Consider the following 690-nt stretch of genomic DNA (forward strand, 5'->3'; position numbering starts at 1 on the left):
CGGGGGTCCTGGTGAGCAGCTGTCCCCCACCGCAACACAGTGCTGGTGGTCCTGTTGCTGCACCCTGGGCAGGAGCAGACTGTCCCATCTGGTAGCTACACTGTGATGCTTTTCTTCACGTGGTAACACCCCTCCTTAGCAATTAAGTAATTAAGTATTACACAGTGCTAGTGGTCCTGTTGCTGCACCCTGGGAGGAGCAGACTGTCCTGTCTGGTAGCCACACTGTGATGCTGGCTGCAGCAGATGCTTTTCTTCACGTGGTAACACCCCTCCTTAGCAATTAAGTAATTAAGTGGTTCGTCACCCTTTGTAGCAATTAATTGGCACTTGTGAGTAATTAGTGTTGTAGGCTGGCCCTGGTGAGCATGCACCACTCTTGTTCCTGGAGCTGCTTCAGCTGGAGAAGAGCCCATAGCCCGTTGTTTATCCAGGACCCTTTCTGTCTCCTGGGCACAGATCAATGAGGTTAATGAGAAACCCCAGCTCAGGGAAGAGGCAACCAGTTGGGTGCTGGGTGGCTTTTGCTCCGCGCTGGGACAGGAGCAACGGGCAGGTGAACCCACAGGCCACGAAGAGCTGAGCGTGGGGTGCAGGCAGACCCTGGGACCATGGCCAAGCTGGTGGAGTGCGTCCCCAACTTCTCAGAGGGGAATAACAAGGAGGTGAGGGAGTGTGAGGAGGGACTGAG

The 690-nt window shown here is 54.9% G+C and overlaps 1 protein-coding gene across 1 annotated transcript in view; it reads left to right on the forward strand.

Annotated features, from left to right (window-relative positions):
• Nucleotides 1-610: 610 nt before the first annotated feature.
• Nucleotides 611-690, forward strand: part of FTCD (formimidoyltransferase cyclodeaminase) — a gene marked incomplete at its 3' end in the record, with an annotated part of 4,938 nt that continues 4,858 nt past the window's right edge. Inside the window, exon 1 of the mRNA XM_010175034.1 lies at nt 611-664. Within this exon, the coding sequence (XP_010173336.1) occupies nt 611-664 (54 nt within the window). The remainder of the gene's footprint in view (nt 665-690) is intronic.

This window comes from Antrostomus carolinensis, unplaced genomic scaffold, assembly GCF_000700745.2.
Source record: "Antrostomus carolinensis isolate BGI_N321 unplaced genomic scaffold, ASM70074v2 scaffold29559, whole genome shotgun sequence".
Taxonomy (NCBI): Eukaryota; Metazoa; Chordata; class Aves; order Caprimulgiformes; family Caprimulgidae; genus Antrostomus; species Antrostomus carolinensis.